At 37.6% G+C, this 23,065-nt stretch overlaps 1 protein-coding gene across 1 annotated transcript in view; it reads left to right on the top strand.

Annotated features, from left to right (window-relative positions):
• Nucleotides 1-21,898, top strand: part of LOC128052669 (uncharacterized) — a gene marked incomplete at its 3' end in the record, with an annotated part of 29,715 nt that extends 7,817 nt beyond the window's left edge. The window contains exon 2 of the mRNA XM_052645240.1: nucleotides 21,334-21,898. Coding sequence (XP_052501200.1) covers nucleotides 21,334-21,898 — 565 coding nt within the window. The remainder of the gene's footprint in view (nucleotides 1-21,333) is intronic.
• Nucleotides 21,899-23,065: the final 1,167 nt, after the last annotated feature.

Below are 23,065 nucleotides of genomic sequence, written 5' to 3'. Positions count from 1 at the left end.
GAGTCAATTTCCTGACCCTCAACTATGTAACGACTGCTGATTTGCTTTTTCTGAGCATCCTTGAAAGATGAACGGATGACACCTATTCACAAGATGCTGCAAGCTTTATTTCTCAATTTCATAAGATTTTCTAAGATTCATAAGATTTTCTGTTAACTCCTAATCTGTGGTATATGTGAGGAGACCTATCAGTTATGCTATTAATATTACATTGACTTGTTGGAAGAATGAAAATGCATTCTAAATTTCTAAGCTGACATGAATGTTTAAATACAATTAATGTGGATGTCAAAAAGATGAACTTGATCTGCTCTCTGAAAAGGCAAAAGCTGATCAGAAAAATAAAATCCATATAACTTAAATCAAAAAAACAATCCAAACTCTGCGGGCTTTGAGATAACTATAAATGAAGTCCCCAAAGGCCCTGATATAACCATATATCAAAAAAAAGATACAGAGAACAGTGAAATATCACACACACACACACACACACACACACACACACACACACATATCACCTAGTCTCCTCTATAATCTTTCGACTTTGGTCAAGCATCCTGATTGCCTTTCCTTAGACCAGGAATAAGTTTGATCTTCTAAAGTATTAGATGTGTAGCTCAAGAAAAAGTGCAAGTTACACCCTGGGGCTCAAAAATAAGCTTGTACAGCTAAGGAACTTAAAAGAATTCAATATCAGTTCTAATTAGGCCCCTGCAGGCTGTTGAATACTGACTTCTGAACAACATCCCCAAAGTACTGAAAATGTTCTAGTTCCTAGGATTAAGAGAAAGTAAAAAATGGCAATAGGACACTTATTTTACTCAATTCTCTCTTCTGAGTAAGGAAGATAATATATAGATAAATAAAAATAGGCTTCAGGGAGTGAATTTTGTTTGACTCACTATGTCATTTGCCATTTTCTATAAAAAGTATTGACAGAAAGAACTGCTGAATGGTTTCATGATGATTTTATTTTTCTTACATTAAAATTTTTTAATTATATTGCAACTAAAGCAAGGGGAAAAGGAGAGATATAAGTACAAGGTGTCAAGCTCATCCCTAAGGTGTATAATTTCATTTGAGGATGTACATGATTTTGCAACTGGGTTTCCTAGCAAATATTTGATTTTATTCAAAGTAATACACTGAAAGTAGGTTTCTGCCATGCATTTCAAAGTAAAACTAGAACCCTAGGAAATTTACAAACTTGCTAAAAATAAACAAACAAACAAACCGAAGTAATATGAATTGAAGTCAAAGAACATGTGATTCGGAACATGAGAGGAATGCTACATCGGCCCTCTACTGGGATTCAGATTTGGCATGACTCATCACAGAAAAGTTCAGTACTTTAGCAATCTAAACTATATCAAAGAAACCACTAGAATAAGCAACACTTTCAACAATGAAGTGATTACCTTGACCTTGATTACCATAAGTTTCATACCTAATATTAGAAGAACTTATGAAATGCTTCTCCTTCCTAACCTAAAATAATTATTCTGCTTAGACAAGCTACTTAGAATTTTGCAGGTCTTATCTAATTAACATATTCATGCTTCTCATGGGAATTTTTATCTGTTTCCTTTGAAAGTCTTGGTTCCTAGAAGTGTTGAATGTTATAGATGGTTTATTTACTTTCTTTTTAAATTTTAGTTTAAAATTTTAATTTTTAAAATTTTATTTTTATTTACTTGATTAACAAAATTTTAAAGGAAAAAAGAAATCCACAGGCCATGCTGTAGAGTGAAATCATTCATTCCACATCAGCCCCCATCTAACCTGTTCCTATCCCCTATCCAACTATTTCAATAATTTTTAAATATTTCATAATTTATATATGCAAACATATATAATTTATTTATAATTTATATATAAAAAACAAACCTAATTGCTATGATGTGAACACTTCCACCAACATCACAGGTCAGATCAAGCTACCAGCATAATATTGTAAATGGAATTAGTTAAGCAGTTGTACACCATGCACCATACTATAGAATATTTTCATTATAAAAAACTAGGGAAAAACCATAAATAACTTTAAGAGCATAGATTATAGGAAATGGTAGAATAATAATTAGGTATTCATGAATTGAATAACTACTTTTGCTTAAAACATGATTTAAATCCTAAGTTCACATAATTTAATTATTTAAAATGAACTGGTCAGGGAGAAGGAGGGAAAAAATAAAAGTAAAAATGACTTGGCTTATGAACTACCTCACAGAATTCCTGAAAATGTAAGACTGACTTTTGTGAGCTGGTATAATGGCCATAGCCTTACTGTTTAGGTTGGTGTTATGACACTATTGTCAGAATAGATGATCATTCCAAATTTTGATAGATATTGCAGACAAAGAATATCACCTGCCATATCATGGCCATAGTTTCAGCCATCAAGCCGTCAGCCACTGCAGCTGCCCACTGTGCAGCCTCAGGGGATTCAGGATGCTAAAAAACAGGATATTGGCTCTAGATAGCTACAGTGCGTACTGAAGGAAGGATTTCAGTGAGCCCAGACTGTTGCATCTTCCCATACCAAAAAAAAAAAAAAAAAAGCTAACTTCATTAACATGAGATATTTAACTACCTGTTCTTTGTTAGTTTGTTTCTTTGGGGTTTTATTTTGCTTGTTGCTGTTTTGGGCAAAAATTTCTATATATCCTGTTCCTCCCTTACTTTTTGACTAAGTCCTATGAACAACCACAAAACAAAACATACTATTTTTAAATTGTGCACTTTTTCAGTCAACGCTACTGACAAATTGTCTTGAAAAGTTTACTGTTACTTTACTAATCCATAGACATGTGAATATTTATTAGTCATTTATGTTTCTACTTCTGAATTATCAGATGATACCCTTTAATTTGTCTTTAAGGAACTGCTTTATTTTCACTTGAAATATATGTCATATAAACACTCTATCTTTAATGTGTGAAGAATTAGTTGGTAATAAGATACAATCTGTCAACATTCACCTTTAAGGCTTCTTGGTTTCAGGCCAAGTGTGAAACCCACCTACTAGATTCCACATTCATTCTCTGCTATATAATTTTATATTCACTAACCTATTGTATGGACATTGATATGTTTATACTATGAAAATGGATATGATTTTATGTAAGAGATCATTTTTGTATTTTTTTCTTATTTTCTATATCTAGACTGTGACCAGATACTAGCTTCTGATAAGAAAGTTAGTATCTCTCTCCATGTAGTGTCCCCAACCCATGGTTGGAGTCAAACCATGGGTTTCTTACATGATTCAGTTCAGTTCAGTCTCTCAGCCGTGTCCGACTCTTTGCGACCCCATGAATCGCAGCATGCCAGGCCTCCCTGTCCATCACCAACTCCTAGAGTTTACCCAAACTCATGCGCATCGAGTCAGTGATGCCATCCAGCCATCTCATCCCCTGTTTTCCCCTTCTCCACCTGTCTCCAATCCTTTCCAGCATCAGGGTTTTTTCCAATGAGTCAATTCTTCACATGAGGAAGTCAAAGTATTGGAGTTTCAGCCTCAGCATCAGTCCTTCCAATGAATACCCAGTACTGGTCTCCTTTAGAATGGGCTGGTTGGATCTCTTTGAAATCCAAGGGACTCTCAAGAGTCTTCTCCAACACCACAGTTCAAAAGCATCAATTCTTTGGTGCTCAGCTTTCTTCACAGTCCAACTCTCACAGCCATACATGACCACTGCAAAAACCATAGCCTTGACTAGACAGACTTTTGTTGGCAAAGTAATGTCTCTGCTTTTGAATATACTATCCAGGTTGGTCATAACTTTCCTTCCAAGGAGTAAGCGTCTTTTAATTTCATGGCTGCAATCACCATCTGCAGTGATTTTGGAGCCCCCCCAAAAATAAAGTCTGACACTGTTTCCACTGTTTCCCCATCTATTTCCCATGAAGTTATGGGACCAGATGCCATGATTTTCATTTTCTGTATGTTGAGCTTTAAGCCAACTTTTTCACTCTCCACTTTCAGTTTCATCAAGAGGCTTTTTAGTTCCTCTTCACTTTCTGCCATAAGGGTAGAGTCATCTGCATATTTGAGGTTATTGACATTTCTCTCTGCAAACTTGATTTCAGCGTGTGTTTCTTCCAGGCCAGCATTTCTCATGATGTGCTCTGCATAGAAGTTAAATAAGCAGGGTGACAATATACAGCCTTGACGTACTGCTTTTCCTATTTGGAACCAGTCTGTTGTTCCATGTCCAGTTCCAACTGGTGCTTCCTGACCTGCATACAGGTTTCTCAAGAGGCAGGTCAGGTGGTCTGGTATTCCTGTCTCTTTCAGAATTTTCCACAGTTTACTGTGATCCACACAGTCAAAGGCTTTGGCATAGTCAATAAAGCAGAAATAGATGTTTTTCTGGAACTCTCTTGCTTTTTCCATGATCCAGCAGATGTTGGCAATTTGATCTCTGGTTCCTCTGCCTTTTCGAAAACCAGCTTGAACATCAGGAAGTTCATGGTTCACGTATTTCTGAAGCCTGGCTTGGAGAATTTTGAGCATTACTTTACTAGCATGTGAGATGAGTGCAATTGTGCGGTATTTTGAGCATTCTTTGGCATTTCCTTTCTTTGGAATTGGAATGAAAACTGACCTTTTCCAGTCCTGTGGTCACTGAAGAGTTTTCCAAATTTGCTGGCATATTGAGTGCAGCACTTTCACAGCATCATCTTTCAGGATTTGAAATAGCTCAACTGGAATTCCATCACCTCCTCTAGCTTGTTCATAGTGATGGTTCCTAAGGCCCACTAGACTTCACATTTCAATATGTCTGGCTCTAGGTGAGTGATCACACCATCGTGATTATCTGGGTCATGAAGATCTTTTTTGTACAGTTCTTCTACAGTTCAGATTGATTATATTCTCTGTAGCCAAAGATGGAGAAGCTCTATACAGTCAGCAAAAGCAAGAAAGTGAAGTCACTTAGTCATGTCCAACTCTTTGTGACCCCATGGACTGTAGCCTACTAGCTCCTCTGTCCATGGGATTTTCCAGGCAAGAATACTGGAATGGGTTGACATTTCCTTCTCCAGGGGATTTTCCCAGCCCAGGGATTGAACCCAGGTCTCCCACATTGCAGGCAGATGCTTTACCATCTGAGGCACAAGGGAAGCAAAAGCAAGACTGGGAGCTAACTGTGGCTCAGATCATGAACTCCTTATTGCCAAATTCAGACTTAAATTGAAGAAAGTAGGGAAAACCACTAGACCATTCAGCTATGGCATAAATCAAATCCCTTATGATTAAAAACTGGAAGTGAGAAATAGATTTAAAGGACTAGATCTGATAGACAGAGTACCTGATGAACTATGGATGGAGGTTTGTGACATTGTACAGGAGACAGGGATCAAGACCATCCCCAGGAAAAAGAAAGGCAATAGAGTAAAATGGCTGTCTCAGGAGGCTTTACAAATAGCTGTGAAAAGAAGAGAAGTAAAAAGCAAAGGAGAAAAGGAAAGATATTCCCATTTGAATGCAGAGTTCCAAGGAATAGCAAGGAGAGATAAGAAAGCCTTCCTCAGTGATCAATGCAAAGTAATAGAGGAAAACAATAGAATGGTATAGACCAGAGATCTCTTCAAGGAAATAAGGACAGAAATGGTAGGGACCTAACAGAAGCAGAAGATATTAAGAAGAGGTAGCAAGAATACACAGAACTGTACTCTTGCCTGGCAAATCCCATGGACGGAGGAGCCTGGTGGGCTGCTCTCCAAGGGGTCACAAAGAGTCGGACACAACTGAGCGACTTCACTTTCACGTTTCACTTTCATGCATTGGGGAAGGAAATGGCAACCCGCTCCAGTGTTCTTGCCTGGAGAATCCCAGGGGCAGTGGAGCCTGGTGGGCTGCCGTCTCTGGGGTTGCACAGAGTCGGACATGACTGAAGCAACTCAGCAGCAGCAGCAGCAGTACATGATTACAGGAATGTTTCAAATGAAAAATCCCCAGTGCTCAGGTGCTATTAAACTTCTGCTTGTGTCATCTTCTCTGATGGTCCATTGGACAAAACCAAGATGCATAACAAAGACTAGAATCATGTAAAAGAAACCTCCAAAGAGCTTGGCTATTGGAAGCTATGATTCACTTGAGACCATTAAAGCAACATTCTAGTTTACTGTTCTTCATAGTTCATATTACAACAACAAAGAATACAGAGCAAGTGAAAACTACTTAGCTATCCTTCTGAGTGTTTCTTTCCATATGTGAAACTAAGTTCATTACTAGTTATTAGTCAATGTTAATTCATTGTATAAATACTATCTTTCATATAAAATACAACTTAACATTTGCCTGATTTGAGGAAAATTCTGTTATCTATAATTGTAGGGAAGGCTGGAGCTATGCTCAAATATTTTATACCAAGTAAGTTTCCACAGTTATTCACTACATCACCCATTTGAAAATCTCAGTGAACATTAAGATTCAAATCATAAGAGTATATAGGTCAAAATATCATTATCTATTAAAATTAGTCCAAGTCTTTAGATATAAAAGTGAACAGCTAACACATTTCACAGATTTTGTCATGTATAAAAATAACTCATATGCTTCTAACGTGTTTGCAAGACATTGCAAGGAACAATTGATAGACAAGAAAGAACAAAAACAACCACGTGGTTTTTCATACGTTCAACAGCATTTGGAATCATGAGACTGAACTTAGCCCCTACCAACTGTGTGTGTTAAGACACCTGCTCTACGACTAGACAGAAGTTAATGATTTGTGATGTTTAACGGTCCAAAGTGAATCACAGAGCTAAATCAAAATGTGGCAAGAATTGCTGCATTCTCGAGGCTCCAGGGAAAAACACTTTCTTCTTCCAGATTCTAGCAGCTGCCAACTTTCTTTGGCTTATACCCACATCACTACACTATATGGTTCATATTTCCTTCTCTTCTATAATCAAATCTTCCACCACCTCCCTCTTATAAAAACTTGTGACTACATTTAGGATTCATTCAGATAATCAGTATAATCTCTCATTTCAAAAGCTTTAACTTAATTACATCTGAAAAGCTTCTATTGTCATATCAAGTAATATATACAGGGTTTGGGCATTAGAACATGCATTGATTTGGGAACCTTACTTAGCTTACTTAATAATCATCTCAAAATGCAAATGTTGCACAGATCACAGACATGCCCAAACAGCTCCCTACGCTGGATAATACAAATGACTGCTGCCTCTTACCAGTTAGAGCTTCAGCATCACATTTATCTTCCCTTCTTCTAGATAAGATTTATCAAGTTACCCAAGCATAAAACAAATCAAACTTCCCAATAGAATTTATTCCAGCACAACATTCACTTCTTTAAACTCTCTCCAAAATTAACAAACAAAAGCCAAAATCCTGTAATAAGACTTTTATATCATTCTCTTTCTGGCATATCCATTGTTCCCATGCTGTGGATTCTCCTTCACAGAAGTAAGCAACAAATAGAAACATATTTAACTACTATTGAGTTCCTGGTGGTCTCTGGCTGGTGGTTTTTGATGTGTAAAAAGTCACAAGGTATCAGAACATATCTGAAATCCACATAATTAAAAATATTAGCATTAGAATACTCCACATATTTTTTAAATGCTACAACACAGCAAGAAAAGGGGAAACAACCTAATGTAAATATTGAGAAAGAACCTACACTTACCAAGTGAAAAAAAAAAAAACTGTAATGATGAAAATAATATGAAGAGAGACTTGACTTCATTAGCAAGTAAGGAAATATATTAGTAAATTAAGACCGCAAAACAAGTTTCAAATTGCCTAGCACTTAACTCAAGGAATTAATGAAGTATGACCTAATCAGATTTTTTTTTTCTATTTACTTTCTTTTTTTTTTTAAGTTTTTTATTTTTTTAATTTTAAAATCTTTAATTTAAATTAAAAGAAAAACTCACATTGCTAGTGTGAACACAAATTGGTCAATCACATCACATTAAAATTACCTTGTAAAGCTGACTAGCAATGTTCCTGATAAAAATTTTAATATGAAAAAATAAAATTTCAAAAGTCCGCTGGGATAGAAACATTTTTTTTTTAAATTTCAGTCTTTCCATTCCACAGGATAATACTGTAGTGAAAATGAATGAACAATAGCTACAATATGGATGGATATGAGTGAAGAAAAAAACAGCGATCAGGAAACGGTATATTTATAAAGATCGAAACAGAAAAATTAACAATAAAGTATTTTTAAGGCCTTATATGCATGGTAACTACAGATAAAATTTCAGACAACAGCAGAGCATATGTTTATATTTTTATAAACTCCAAATAGCAAAATAACTATATGTTATTTTTAATTACTATTGTTTGTGATAAAAGTACATCTACAGAAAAGAAGGAAGGGAATTATCAACAAAACTTATACTAAGGAGGTACACACTGATCTTTGTAATGGCCTTCACTATATTCGATTCTGTGGTGGGGGTAGGGTAGGCTTACCTAATTATGTTGTGTTGTACACACACACACACACACACACACACACACACACATATATATGCATACACGATAGAAATGCAATTATATAGATTAATATTATACATTTAAAAATAAATACTAATTTTAAAAACTGCTATTTAAATATAATACTAATTATACATAATGGAATATTACTCAGACATAAAAAGGAACACATTTAAGTGAGTTCTAATAAGGTGGATGAACCTAGAACCAATTATACAGAGTGAAGTAAGTCAGAAAGAGAAAGATAAATATTGTATTCTAATGTATATATACGGAATCTAGAAAAATTATGTTGAAGAATTTATTTCCAGGGCAGCAATGGAGAAACAGACATAGAGAATAGACTTATGGACAAGGGGACAGGGGAGGAGAGGGTGAGATGTATAGAAAGAGTAACACAGAAACTTACACAACCGTACGTAAATTAGATAGCCAATGGGAATTTGCTGAACGGATCAGGAAACTCAAACAGGGGCTCTGTATCAACCTCTGGGGAGGGCTGGGGAGGGAGATGGGAGGGAGTTTCAAATGGGAGGGGGATATATGTGTACCTATGGCTGATTCATGTTGGGGTTTGACAGAAAACAATAAATTCTGTAAAGCAATGATCCTTCAATTAAAAAAAAAAAAATACTAATTTGGAGCCAGACTTCTCCTTGGCTAATATTCTAAGTAATAGCAGTAGTGAGAAGCCATTCTGTAACTAATTCTTTCCTCTTCAAAATTTAAAACCACTGACATTACTTCAGTAATGCTTTTTCCTGATCTTGGTGTTTCTACTTTCAGAGCTCTCTCTGAATTTTCCCTGTAGGCAGATTCACTTGCAAACGTGCCACATCATTTGGCTAGCTGCTCTTAAATTTGCTTTAGCCTGCCTAATCTCCTTGACCTATTTGATTGAGGAATTGTGTCCTTGCACATAAGCAATGTGACTAAGATAATTTGCCAGATAGTCTAACCCTCAGGCCTGTGAATTATTTTACTCTTATGGAAACTGTTTTATTTCCTGGCTCACAACATTTACCTTTAGATATTTTATTTTTTTCTTTCCCACATTGCCAAGGGTCCCTGTGTTTCAGCATGTGTATTTTTTAAATGGAGAAAGACTCTATGGTCCTTGCCCCTCTCCCCATGTCCTCTGCCTGCCTTTTGCCTGTGGAGAAAGTTTAGCCAAAGTTTAGTTGAAGAAGTGAGAAAATGCAGGAAAAAATAAAAACAGCCAAAGGAGACCAGATAATTATAATGTAGTCATTGGCATAATCAAGGACGTTTAGTTCCTTCTCAAAGGCTATAGATAATATCCTGAGCCACATTTTGTGAGCTGTCTACAGATTCTGAGATCCCTACCAGGTGAAAAGTGTTAACTACATGACCTTTGTTTAGTCACTAAGGCATGTCCAACTCTTTTGTGACCCCATGGACTGTAGCCCTCCAGGATTTTCTCTGTCTATATGACTTTTCAGGCAAGAATACTGGAGTGGGTTGCCATTTCCTTCTCCAAGGAATCTTCCTGACCCAGGGATCAAACCCATGTCTCCTGCATTGACAGGCAGATGATATAAGCTGCCATAATTCCAAGAACTGACCACAAAGAAATGGAAACAAACCAGACACAGAACTGAAGATTAATTGTACTTGAAACAATCAAAATGATGCTGGTCAGACCACTGATGACCAATTATAAGAGGACTATCAGAGCAGACTATACTATGTCTGCCTGTAGCCCCCTGCCTCAGCCTATAAAAGTCCTAGCCCACTGACTGTCAGTGGCGGGAGTCAGCCTTTGGACAGGAGTACCCACCCAACCTCCCTGGATGCCAGCATCCCAAATAAAGCAAACTCTCCTTTCCACCAAACTGGTCTCTTTACTGGCTTTTGAGCGGCAAGCAGCCAGATCCCACTTTTTGGTTGCATTTTGATCCTTAAAAAAATAAGGCTCCTGAGTTTACAGTATAATTTATTTTGCTTTCATTCTAAATTATAGCCTTCTGTTCTGATGGGTATCTTCTACTTGAGTATTAGCTCTCTAATAACACATGAGCCCTTATGATGTGACTTCAGATTATTAAAAAACAATTAAAATTGATTCATGTTATCAACATGTAATGACACACTGCTTAATTCAGGCAAAAATCATTTTCGTTTCAATGTGAACATCTCCCTAAATGAAGAATATTACTGACCTTATTTTTAAAGTTACTAAGATTTAGATGAAGTTACTGTACTGGACCAATAAAACTGACCATGAATGTACATATTAAATACTTTTTCAATATATTGAGAGGTTTCCACAGAAATTCCATCTTTCAAATATGAAACATACATTGCCTGAGGGAAAGAATAAATTAGAAAAAATCAAAATGGTGGCCTTTATTTAAATTATCCTCCTGGCCCATAACAGCTGAATTATGTCTATTAAAATCATGATTTTCCAACTTTCATATTAAAAAGACCTCTTAGCCTTATCATTATTTGTTTGACAATTGAATCATTTTAGTGAGAAGGAAATGAATAGCCTTAATAAGCTTAATGGGATGCTGTATTAATCAGAAGTAATTATAACACCCAATTCAGAATCTTCCATTTCAAAGGTCTACGGAGACATATAAAGAGAAAAACAAGCACAGAATAATATAAGAGCAAAGAAACTGAAGAGGAAATGGCAAAAAAGCAATATTTTTGAGGTTTTACCTTTCCCCAAACTTTAGAGATTTGTTGTATTTTGTTCTGACACAGTGCTATTTCAAATTAAAGAGATAAGCAAAAAAAAAAAAAAAAGGAAATTAAATGGACCAAGTATTTAGAAAAAATTAAAACAGAAAAGTTACCTATGATTCTGAGAATTTTCAGGTAATCAACAGAAATCAAGACCCAGCATATAGGAGTACAACATGAAGGGAAACCACACACTATAATGTTCCTCCAGTAAAAAAGAAAAAATCTACCCTACAAGATCAGTCTCACAATGCTCTCCCTTCCAGACTACTTCAGCTGTTTCATGGTTCTGTTCTGTATTTTCATTTATCAACTATCTATTCTTTTATAAAGAATTAAATGATATCTTTAGGAAATGGTATTCCCTTCTGTCCCATAATTGACTATGATGAAAACATGTGAGTAAAATAAAAAATAATTTACATATCTTTGCAATTTAAAAGTAAGTAACACCAAATGAAGTTGTGCGAGGTTGTCATTTTCGGATACTCTTTTCTCCCTCTAAACACTCTCCCAGGGTAATTTTATTCATTCTACATGGGCAATTATATCTGCATATTGATGAAACTCAAATCTTTGTTTTTTTTACTTCTCTCTTATCATACCTCTCAGACCCATGTATCAGAGTAGCTATTGTAATTTTTCACAAGGACGTTTAACAGGCCTCTTGATTTTAAATCTGTCCAAAATTAAACTAGTCAGTTTTCTCCACATACCTGATTATTCCTGATGATGAACTTAGCCTTTGGAAAGGCCAGTCAGGATCCTGCTGACTCCATTAACCAGGGTCATCAGCTAGCCATGCTGTTCAGGGACCGCCCCTAGCAGAACAGATCTTCCAAGTTCACCCCCTTTCTGGACTCAGCCTGCAGAGATACAAAGGCCAGACTCTCTCACTCCAGCCCAGGACAACTCTAAACGCGCAACTCTGTTATTCTAACTTATTTCTTGACGTTGCGCTGCAGCCTAATTTTGTGCTGTGCTCCATTGCCTTCCTTCTCTTACCCAACAGGTGTGGTTTACTCTCCAGAGCACTCCCTAATTATGTTCCTGAATATTCCTTGCCATCTCTGAGCCAGCTTCCTGAGAAAGCCAGTCTACCATCTAACTGCAATTCAGGTGTAGACAATTAACCCCAAATGCAGTCTCATCACCCACATACATTACCTTACTAGTCTCACCTGGATCTCTACCTTGCCTTGCTTCCCCACCCCTCTGCAATCAATGCTCCTTTCATCAGACAAAAAGGACCTCGTATACACCTGAAACTAATGCAACCTGATAAATCAGCTATACGTCTATAAAAATTTTCAAAAAGGACCTTCAAAAATGTTAATCTAATGACGTTAGCTCCATTAAATCTCATTTGCAGCTTCCCCCTGCATGTAAGACAATATCCATTCTCTCACATGGCTTTTCAAAATCTAGTCCTCAATTAAAATTTAAGGCTATTCTGAATCTTCTCCTTACACCACAGACCCTCATCCCCTCCTTTCAATTCACTGCCATGTTACAGATATTATAAATTTATTTAGCTCTTTTATAACGTGATATAATATAGAAACATAAATAATATAAGATCATTTGTAAGGACTTTGACTCACGAGGCTGTCAGATATGGGATTCACATCTAACTGAACAAGTTAATGCACATCTTATTTACCTCTCTATACAAGGCTGTTTCCAAAATGTCAATAGTAAAAGCTACCGCAAAGAGTTGTCAATAGTTAGACCTAGTTAGAAAGTACAGTGACTTCCCTGGAGGTCAAGTGGTTAAGACTTTACTTTCCAATGCAGGGAGTATGGGTTTGAGCTGCATAGATGCCTCAAACTAAATGCCTCACAGTTAAAAAACCAAAATATAAAACAGAAGCGATATTGTAACAAATTTAATAAAGACTTAAAAATAGTCTATGTCAAAAAAAATCTTTAAAAAAGTACAAAGATTAGATCTAAGGCCAGTTCAGTTCTCAGCAAACTGCCCAGTGTAAATTTAATAACAGAAGTATGTTCAATTCATCATCATTTCCCAGCACTGACATTCCCAACTCAGAAAGCCTCCCACCTTTTGATTGCTAGATTCTCATCACCTGTTTAATCTCAACTCAGGTTATATGGCACTTCTCTGGGAACACTTTCTTGGCACACTTAGGTTAGTTATACGTATTACATTATAGTTTCCTTATATCAACATTTACATTTTCTCATTAATCTTAATTAGATAATAAACCAAACTATTTTTTTGCTTTGTATATAAAGACCTAGCATAGTACCTGCTATGAAGATGACACTGGATACATATGTCAGTGACTCCCTAAGACAATACATTATTTTATTCCGTGTACATTTTTGTTTCAAAGGTCTTTCTGAATTAGAATCTAATAACATTTTGAATGTTTTAATATGAACATCAGTTAATGATATAATTTCTTAGCAGGAAATGATACAAAAATAACTACGTTCCCAATATGTAACAAATGCTATTCATTATAAAATAACAATGCTAGTTTTTAAACTGAAAATAAAATGCAAATTGAAGGATCACAGGTACAAAGAACACATATCAGTTGAGTTAGATAAGTTAGAGAAGTCCTTTCTAATCTGGATCACTGCTGTGACCACAGTTCTCTGCTGGGGGTGGTGGAGGCTGCCCAGCTAGGGGACACTATAATGTCTGAAGCTATTTTTAATTCTCATAACTTTAGGGGAAGCAGGTGCTACTGGCATCTAGAGGGAGAGGCCTGGGACACTGCTTAAGGAACAGTCTATGATGTGCAGGACAGCTCCTTACCTGGCCCAAAATACCAATAGTGTTAAACTGAGTAACTGTACAACTGCAAAGAAGACAGCATTTTAAGAAAGACCAGATACACATTTAAAATTTCCAGAGTATGTTTTAAAGTGACAGATTTTAGAATGAGATATTTTTAGAAACAAAGATGATGACCCTTTTTCAAAGTAGTTGGAGTAAAGGACATGTACTTTGATTAAGGACATTGCTTATGGATTTTGAAAAAGGTCTCCTGACAGCTAATTTTAAAATTAAATTAAATGTAAAAGTTAACATGTATGCATGCATTTCAAAGAAGAAAAGAAAGGAAAGAGATCAGATAAAATTATTAAATTATAATAGCTGACAGGGCAAGTGAGTAAATGTGGTCATATTACATATTGCACATTACTGTCCTCACAAGATGCATTCCTGTGAACCAGGTCTTTTGCAGGCTTAGACTTGAAGATTAAGTCAAACTGTTGCCACAACATCATCTCAGAGAAAGTCCTCCAAGGTAATACCACTATATGACACTTTTCCCAATTATAAAAGAAATTTTGAAATGTACAGTGGTGGGCTAATTTTGGTTTTTAGAAAACTCTAATAAAAATGGCAATCACCAAATTGAACCAGTGCCTGTGTAGGTGGACAGCTGACATAAAATCCTGTATTAGGTATCAGAAGCACTGATTCAGGAGTGGAATGCTATCCCCACTCATCCTAATGAATAATTCACATAAAGCTCTTCTCTAATTCTTGACAGCTAACATGGTTTAGCTAAGTCAGAATGAAATGGAGAGTTAATGAAAGGGTAGAGCTATGTAATAACTGAGCTAAACAAGAATTTCACCATCAAAGCTAAGCTGAAATTTGAAGAAATCAAGAGAAATAAACACACACACACTCTCTCACACATACATATATATATATGTATAAAACCGTGATCTTTCAGATTTTCAAGCTGGATTTAGAAAAGGCAGAGGAACCAGAGATTAAATTGCTAACATCTGTTAGATCATTGAAAAAGCAAGAGAGTTCCAGAAAAATATCTACTTCTGCTTTATTGACTAAGCCAAAGCCTTTGACTGTGTGGACAACAATAAACTGTGGAAAACTCTTAAAGAGATGGGAATACCAGATCACATGACCTGCCTTCTGAGAAATCTGTACGGGTCAGGAAGCAACAGTTAGAACTGGATATAGAAAAACTCCTTTCCAATTTGGGAAAGGAGTATGTCAAAGGTGTCTATTGTCACCCTGCTTATTTAACTTACATGCAGAGTACATCAAGTGAAATGCCAGGCTGGATTAAGCTCAAGCTGGAATCAAGATGCCAGGAGAAATATCAATAATCACAGATATTCAGATGACACCATCCTTATGGCAAAAAGTGAAGAAGAACTAAAGAGTCTCTTGGTGAAAGTGAAAAGTTGGCTTAAATCTCAACATTCAGATCTCAAACTAAGATCATGGCATCCAGTCCCATCACTTCATGGCAAATAGATGAGGAAACAGTGGAAACAGTGACAGACTTTGGTTTTCTGGGCTCCAAAATCACTGCAGATGGTAACTGCAGGATGAAATTAAAAGATGCTTGCTCCTTGGAAGAAAAGCTATGGCCAACCTAGACGGCATATTAAAAAGCAGAGACATTACTTTGCCAACAAAGGTTCATCTAGTCAAAGCTATGGTTTTTCCAATAGTCATGTATGGATGTGAGGGTTGAACTATAAGGAAAGCTGAGCACTGAAGAATTGATGCTTTTGAACTGTGGTGTTGGAGAAGACTCTAAAGAGTTCCTTGGACTGCAAGGAGATTCAACCAGTCCTTTCTGAAGGAAATCAGTCCTGAATATTCATTGGAAGGACTGATAAAGAAGCTGAAATTCCAATACTTTGGCCACCTGATGTGAAGACTGACTCATTGGGAAAGACCCTGATTCTGGGAAAGATTTAAGGCGGGAGAAGAAGGGGACGACAGAGGATGAGATGGTTGGATGGCATCACAGACTCGATGGTTGGTGATGGACAGGGAAGCCTGCAGTCCATCGGGTTGCAAAGAGTCGGACATGACTGAGCGACTGATCTGATATACTTATCACACCTACTGCTTATTACCAAATTACCATATATATATATATGCATATTTCAGCATTCAAGTTACTTAAGATCTTTAAATATTTGTTTTCTCAGGCATGAAATATGGAATGGATATCAATATATTTCACAACTGTTGGTATTTTTCTTCAAAAATGTACAAAAACTTAGTGTTCCTAATGATGTACTACTACTACGACGTTGCTTCAGTCGTGTCCGACTCTGTGCAACCCCATAGATGGCAGCCCACCAGGCTCCCCCGTCCCTGGGATTCTCCAGGCAAGAACACTGGAGTGGGTTGCCATTTCCTTCTCCAAATAATATCCAATAAAAGTTAAAACTTAGTTACAACACCTAGTAGAATATTCTCACATGCTTATAATGAAAGGCTGATACAAGTTAGCTTATTGAATTTAACCATTATGCTTTCATGAATTATAAACAATGTCCCCTCACCAATCAGGAGAAAAATCTAAGTATCTAGTTTAGAGAAAAGGAAGTGGATAAAAGTGGATAATTTTTAGTGAGGTGCATGGTAGTTTGTTGTCACACCCTTCAGCAGAACTAATCCATCCAGTTCACTTTACTTTCTTTCTCACATGTCTGAATGTCTCAGGACTCTTATGCTGTCTTAGTTCATTCGGCATGTTATTACAAAATACCACAGATCAGGTGGTTAACAAACAGCAGACAGTTATTTCTCAAAGTTCCGAATTCTAGAATTCTAAGATCAAAGCACCACAGATTCAGTATCTAATGAGGGCCCACTCTCTGGTTCAGAGATAGTGCCATCTTGCTGTGGCCTTACACAAGGGAAGAGGGCTAGAGACCTCGCACAGTTCTCTCTCTTTTTTTTTAAAATTTAAATTTATTTATTTTAATTGGAGGCTAATTACTTTACAATATTGTATTCATTTTGCCATACATCAACATGAATCTGCCACGGGTGTACACGTGTTCCCCATCCTGAACCCCCCTCCCACCTCCCACCCCATACCATCCCTCTAGGTCATCCCAGTGCACCAGCCCCAAGCATCCTGTATCATGCATTGAACCTGGACTGGTGATTCGTTTCACATATGATGTTATACATGTTTCAATGCCGTTCTCCCAAATCATGCCACCCTCGCCCTCTCCCACAGAGTCCAAAAGACTGTTCTATACATCTGTGTCTCTTTTGCTGTCTTGCATACAGGGTGATCATTACCATCTTTCTAAATTCCATATATATGTGTTAGTATACTGTATTGGTATTTTTCTTTCTGGCTTACTTCACTCTGTATAATAGGCTCCAGTTTCATCCACCTCATTAGAACTGATCTAAATGTATTCTTTTTAATGGCTGAGTAATACTCCATTGTGTATATGTACCACAGCTTTCTTATCCATTCGTCTGCTGATGGACATCTAGGTTGCTTCCATGTCCTGGCTATTATAAACAGTGCTACGATGAACATTGGGGTACACGTGTCTCTTTCAATTCTGGTTTCCTCGGTGTGTATGCCCAGCAGTGGGACTGCTGGGTCATAAGGCAGTTCTATTTGCAATTTTTTAAGGAATCTCCACACTGTTCTCCATAGTGGCTGTACTAGTTTGCATTCCCACCAACAGTGTAAGAGGGTTCCCTTTTCTCCACACCATCTCCAGTATTTATTGCTTGTAGACTTTTGGATAGCAGCCATTCTGACTGGTGTGAAATGGTACCTCATTGTGGTTTTGATTTGCATTTCTCTGATAATGAGTGATGTTGAGCATCTTTTCATGTGTTTGTAGCCATCTGTATGTCTTCTCTGGAGAAATGTCTATAAAACTCCTAGAGGAGAACATAGGGAAAACACTCTCTAACATAAATCACAGCAGGATCCTCTATGACCCACCTCCCAGAATATTGGAAATAAAAGCAAAAATAAACAAATGGGACCTAATTAAAATTAAAAGCTTCTGTACAACAAACGAAACTATAAGCAACGTGAAGAGACAGCCTTCAGAATGGGAGAAAATAATAGCAAATGAAGCAACTGACAAACAACTAATCTCAAATATATGCAAGCAACTCCTGCAGCTCAATTCCACAGTTTTGTAGAGCACTAATCCCATTAATGGGCTTCCTGGGTGGCTCCAAGGCAACGAATACTCCTCTCAATGCAGGTGACATGGGTTCTATCCTTGTTTAGAATGATCCCCTGGAGAAGAAAATGGCAACCCACTTCAGGTTTCTTGCCTGTGAAATCCTATGGACAGAGGATTCTGGCAGGCTACAGTCCATGAGGTTACAGATGACTCAGTGACTAAACAACAACAATCCCATTAATGACTCTACCCTCATGACTCCCAAAAGCTCTACCTCCTAATACTATCACCCATAAGAGAGAGGATTTCAACACACTATTTGAGGGGTGGGGAACAAAAGCATCCACACCATAGCATATGTATAGAATCTAAATAGAAACTTTCTAATAAAATGACAATAAAGATCATTGCCTCCATGTTCCCTGTTGTTCACTGGCTCAGTCATATCTGACTCTTTGCAACTCCATAGACTGCAGCATGCCAGGCTTCCCTGTCCACTATCTCCTGGTGTTTGCTCAAATTCGTGTCCATTGAGTCAATGATCCAGTTAACCATCTCATTCTCTGTTGCCTCCTTCTCCTCTTGCTGTCAATCTTTCTCAGCATCAGCGTCTTTTCCAATAAGTTGGCTGTTCGCATCAGGTGGCCAAAGTATTGGAGCTTCAGCTTCAGCATCAGTCCTTCCAATGAATAGTCAGGACTGATTTCCTTTAGGATGGACTGGTTGGATCTCCTTGCGGTCCAAGGGACTCTCATTTGTCTTTTCCAGCACCACCGTTCAAAAGCATCAGTTCTTCAGCACTAAGGCATCTTTATGGTCTAACTCTCACATCTGTACATGAGTACTGGAAAACCATGGCTTTGACTAGATGGACCTTTGTCAGCAAAGTGATATCTCTGCTTTTAAAAATGCTGTCTAGTTTGGTCATAGCTTTTCCTACAAGGAGCAAGCATCTTTTAATTTCGTGGTTGCAGTCACAATCCATAGTGATTTTAGAGCCCAAGAAAATAAAGTTTGTCACTGTTTCCATTGTTTCCCCATCTATTTGCCATGAAATGATGGGACCGCGTGCCATGATCTTCATTTTAAGCTGTTGAGCTTAAACTGTTGAGTTTTAAGCCAGCTTTTTCACTCTCTTCTTTCACCTTCATTAACAGGTTCTTTAGCTTCTCTTCATTTTCTGCCATTAGGGTGGTGTCATCTGCATATCTGTGGTTATTGATATTTCTCCTGGCAATCGTGGTTCCAGCTTGTGATTTATCCAGCCAGGTATTTCCCATGATGTATTCTGCATAGAATTTAATTAAGCTGGGTGACAATGTACAGCTCTGATATACTGCTTTCCCAATTTTGAACCAGCCCATTGTTCCATGTCCAGCTCTAACTGTTGATTCTTGACCTGTATACAGATTTCTTAGGAGGCAAGTACGGTGGGTCTGGTATTCCCATCTCTTTAAGAATTTTCCATGATTTGTTGTGATCCATACAGTCCAAGGATTTAGTATCGTCCATAAGGCACAAGTAGATATTTTACTGAAATTCTCTTGCTTTTCCTATGATCCTATGGATGTTGCCAATTTGATCTCTGGTTCCTTGTCTTTTCTAAATCCAGGTTGGCCTTTTTAAAATTCTCAGTTCATGTACTGATGAAGCCTAGCTTGAAGGACTTTTCCATTTTACTTCAGAAGAATTCAACTGAGAAAGTGATTGACTTTAAGGCAGCAATCAGGATCAAAATGTCGTGGCACCTCTGCCCCATGAACATTTTCAGAGTCTCCTGATCTAGTGTTGCAGTTGTGTGTTCTTCCCACCATAATTTTCTACCTCAGTTCACTGCCACTTTTCAGACTGCACATACCACCAGCTCCCTAGATACCACCACCACTGTTGGAAAACTTTGTTACTTTTCACTAGATCCTATAGCTCTTGAAAGACACATATATTTTTACCAAGTACCATTACTATTTCTCCTCAATTCAGCTCATTCACTTGTCTTCTTGTTTATTCTCGGTAATGTTTCTTCCTTAAGCACCACCATCTTCCACAGTTCCTTCTGCCAAGTACTTTCCTGATATACACCTGCTTGTCCTTAGCTTCTACCAATGAGTCCCTGTAAATTTTGCAGTCCTTTGGCTCTGCTTTGTACTGTAGTGAAGTGTTGCAATAGGTCTGTCTCACCCAACCACTGTTTTAATTTTGTTTTACTTCCCACTAGGGAGTAACATAACATAACTCTCTGGTATTCAAAATTAGTGAAACTACATTTCCTCTATTTTCAAATAAGTCCTTCCAATCCTAGCTGCTTCTCAAGATACAGACAAGGGTTCACTGGCAGTTAAACAAGATTCAAATCACTGTTAGATGTTAAGAGGTGATGTAATTCACATAGTAATATATAATATTTGCAAAGGCAAAGCATACTTCTGTTGCCCTCCCATAAAGGACTATTTGCCATAAAGGCATAAAAGCATAAAGGCAGGACCTTCCTGCAGAATTTTTCTTTCCTGTGTCTTCAAAAATTAATCACATGAGTCTTCTTAGTAAAATACCATACTTGCTTTTTCGAAAAACATTGCAGAAACTGGTACAAAGAAAGCAAATAGGATACTACCTTGACTCTGAATTTTTCAATATTCAAATCCAGAAACTATGTTAAACTTACCTTCTGGGCTCCATCATGTGACAGAGTCCTGTTTTCTTACCCATCCCAGGAAAGAAACAGAACTAGAAAAATCCTATCTAGCCTTAGTTATTTTGATATCTATCATTCTATTTCTGTGCTAATACATATTGCCAGTGGGATGAATAAAACAGACAACTAGGCTTTAGAGATTTTACACACCAGTCTGAGGGTTACCAGGATTCAGGCAGGATCTCAATGGTAGTTGGTCTTTCATATCTTCAATTGTCCTACTAGTAGCAAAAATTATTTCTTTTTATTACTTTCTAATATAAATTTATTTATTTTAATTGAAGGCTAATTACTTTACAATATTGTATTGGTTTTGCCATACATTGACATGAATCCTTATGTCTCCTTTAGAAGCAGAGCTTGATCACTGGGTCAGGGTTATAGCCAGCCTCTTTCTTTAGGAAGCAATTTTTTCAGTTTTTTCAGGGCATTTTTTTTCCAAGTTCAATGTCAATTTCTAAGATCTACTGAAGTTGGAATCTTTTTTGACATTGCTAAGGAAATCAGAGAAGAGGTGGCAAGAATACACAGAAGAACTGTACAAAAAAGATCTTCATGACCCAGATAATCATGATGATGTGATCACGAATCTAGAGCCAGACATCTTGGAATGTGAAGTCAAGTGGGCCTTAGAAAGCATCACTATGAACAAAGCTAGTGGAGGTGATGGAATCCCAGTTGAGCTGTTTCAAATCCTGAAAGATGATGCTGTGAAAGTGCTGCACTCAATATGCCAGCAAATTTGGAAAACTGAGCAGTGGCCACAGGACTGGAAAAGGTCAGTTTTCATTCCAATCCCAAAGAAAGGCAATGCCAAAGAATGCTCAAACTACCTCACAACTGCACTCATCTCACATGCTAGTAAAGTAATGCTCAAAATTCTCCAAGCCAGGCTTCAGCAATACGTGAACTGTGAACTCCCTGATGTTCAAGCTGGTTTTAGAAAAGGCAGAGGAACCAGAGATCAAATTGCCAACATCCGCTGGATCATGGAAAAAGCAAGAGAGTTCCAGAAAAACATCTATTTCTGCTTTATTGACTATGCCAAAGCCTTTGACTGTGTGGATCACAAGATACTGTGGAAAATTCTGAAAGAGATGGGAATACCAGACCACCTAACCTGCCTCTTGAGAAATCTGTATGCAGGTCAGGAAGCAACAGTTAGAACTGGACATGGAACAACAGACTGGTTCCAAATAGGAAAAGCAGTACATCAAGGCTGTATATTGTCACCCTGCTTATTTAGCTTCTATGCAGAGTACATCATGAGAAACACGGGACTGGAAGAAACACAAGCTGGAATTAAGATTGCTGGGAGAAATATCAATAACCTCAGATATGCAGATGACACCACCCTTATGGCAGAAAGTGAAGAGGAACTTAAAAGACTCTTGAGGAAAGTGAAAGAGGAGAGTTAAAAATTTGGCTTAAAGCTCAACATTCAGAAAACGAAGATCATGGCATCCAGTCCCATCACTTCATGGGAAATAGATGGGGAAACAGTAGAAACCATGTCAGACTTTATTTTGGGGGGCTCCAAAATCACTGCAGATGGTGACTGCAGCCATGAAATTAAAAGACACTTCCTCCTTGGAAGAAAAGTTATGACCAACCTAGATAGCATGTTCAAAAGCAGAGACATTACTATGCCCACTAAGGTCCGCCTAGTCAAGGCTATGGTTTTTCCAGCAGTCATGTATGGATGTGAGAGTTGGACTGTGAAGAAGGCTGAGCGCTGAAGAATTGATGCTTTTGAACTGTGGTGCTGGAGAAGACTCTTGAGAGTTCCTTGGACTGCAAGGAGGTCCAACCAGTCCATTCTGAAGGAGATCAACCCTGAGATTTCTTTGGAAGGAATAATGCTAAAGCTGAAAGTCCAGTACTTTTGCCACCTCATGCGAAGAGTTGACTCATTGGAAAAGACTCTGATGCTGGGAGAGATTGGGGGCAGGAGGAGCAGGGGACCACCCAGGATGAGATGGCTGGATGGCATCACTGACTCAATGGACCTGAGTCTGAGTGAACTCCGGGAGATGGTGATGGACAGCGAGGCCTGGCGTGCTGAGATTCATGGGGTCACAAAGAGTCGGACATGATTGAGCGACTGAACTGAACTGAACGAAGTCAGTCCTGAATATTCATTGGAAGGTCTTATACTGAAGCTTCAATATTTTGGCCACCTGATGCGAAGAATTTACTCATTAGAAAAGACTGTAATGCTAGGAAAGTTT

Source organism: Budorcas taxicolor, chromosome 8 (assembly GCF_023091745.1).
Source record: "Budorcas taxicolor isolate Tak-1 chromosome 8, Takin1.1, whole genome shotgun sequence".
Taxonomy (NCBI): domain Eukaryota; kingdom Metazoa; phylum Chordata; class Mammalia; order Artiodactyla; family Bovidae; genus Budorcas; species Budorcas taxicolor.
This window is presented reverse-complemented; position numbering and strand designations above follow the sequence as displayed.